Source organism: Octopus bimaculoides, chromosome 17 (assembly GCF_001194135.2).
Source record: "Octopus bimaculoides isolate UCB-OBI-ISO-001 chromosome 17, ASM119413v2, whole genome shotgun sequence".
NCBI lineage: Eukaryota > Metazoa > Mollusca > Cephalopoda > Octopoda > Octopodidae > Octopus > Octopus bimaculoides.
This window is the reverse complement of record NC_068997.1, coordinates 10,039,751-10,041,146: the sequence shown is the minus strand read 5'-3', so window position 1 is coordinate 10,041,146 and position 1,396 is coordinate 10,039,751. Positions and strand designations below refer to the sequence as shown.

General features: G+C 41.4%; 1 protein-coding gene across 1 annotated transcript in view; it reads right to left on the bottom strand.

Annotated features, from left to right (window-relative positions):
• Positions 1 to 1,396, bottom strand: part of LOC106884137 (alanyl-tRNA editing protein Aarsd1) — a 380,618-nt gene continuing 379,222 nt past the window's right edge. The window contains exon 13 of the mRNA XM_052974125.1: positions 1 to 168. Within this exon, the coding sequence (XP_052830085.1) occupies positions 45 to 168 (124 nt within the window). The 3' untranslated portion in view covers positions 1 to 44. The remainder of the gene's footprint in view (positions 169 to 1,396) is intronic.

The following is a 1,396-nucleotide window of genomic DNA, read 5'->3' as shown; positions in this document are numbered from 1 at the left end:
CAGTATTTCATTTCACAAAAGTTGCTTTTTCTTCAAAACCTTCTTTAAGATAACATGAGTTTTTCTCGAATTACTTTGATTGCTTCATCGCGATTTGCCATTTTGTTTGCTTTTCCTTGGAATCGGCCCTTCTTACCAGCACCTTTACCATCAAGAATTTTTGCAACACTGTCAAAATAGAAATAGAAATATAATTAAGTAAAAGAATAAAAAAAAATATATCTACACACACAATAAAAACACACACACACACACACATGTTGACATACATATACATGAGTAAGCTTCCATATGGTGATCCAACTTCTAAAAATAGCAGCTAAGTCTATCATGCTAAAAGAAAGAAGGACACTGAGTAATGTGGGTACACACTGTCTGAAAGATGAATTAAAATAATTAAACAACAAATCTCTCCAATCTGGATTGGCTCTGGATGTGTTTATTTTTAGAATGACATTGTAGGGTAGGTGTGAGAGGCTGGATCTGGCCAGTTTGAAGACAATGAGAATAATATTTTGACTGGATATGGCTGGTTGAAATGCTAAACGGCTAAAACTAATCTGTCTCACAACACTCTAATCCCAGCTTCACATTCCTTATTAGTGGACAAACAATCCAATTCTTTATGAATTCTGCTTTGTTGTAAGATTGGAAGATCTGAACTCCGAAGGATCAAAAAGTGGTATCCCTGAGAATGCTTGTCTGGCACTTCGCAGTAGACACATAGCTTGCTACTTTCTAGAAAGGACCAATGGGCTATGCCTTTGCAGTCAATACTGGAAATGAAGACTGAGTGATCTTTTGCCTTTTTGTGCAATGTGTGGTTTCTGTCCAGGCTGAGCTTGCTTAGGGGTGCCTATGTTATCAGTTGACAGACATACAAGCCCAGTTAAACTCCCCAACCAACACTGTCCTTGACTAAGGGCCATGCATTGGCTGCGTTAGCACCCATCAAGGTCCTCAACATGCACCACACACTTTCAGCTAGATAATGAATGAACCATTGCTCGGCAATATGATAATGATAATAATAATAATCATCGTTTAACGTCCACTTTCCATGCTAGCATGGGTTGGACGATTTGACTGAGGACTGGCGAACCAGATGGCTGCACCAGGCTCCAATCTGATCTGGCAGTTTCTACAGCTGGATGCCCTTCCTAATACCAACCACTCCGAGAGTGTAGTGGGTGCTTTTACGTGCCACCGGCAAGAGGGCCAGTCAGGCAGTACTGGCAACGGCCATGCTCAAATGGTGTTTTTTTACGTGCCACCTGCACAGGAGCCAGTCCAGCGGCACTGGCAATGACCTCGCTTGAATGTTTTTTCATGTGCCACTAAAGCAATCCTCTCTACTATAGGCACATGGCTTGGATTTTGTGGGGAGGGGGATAAT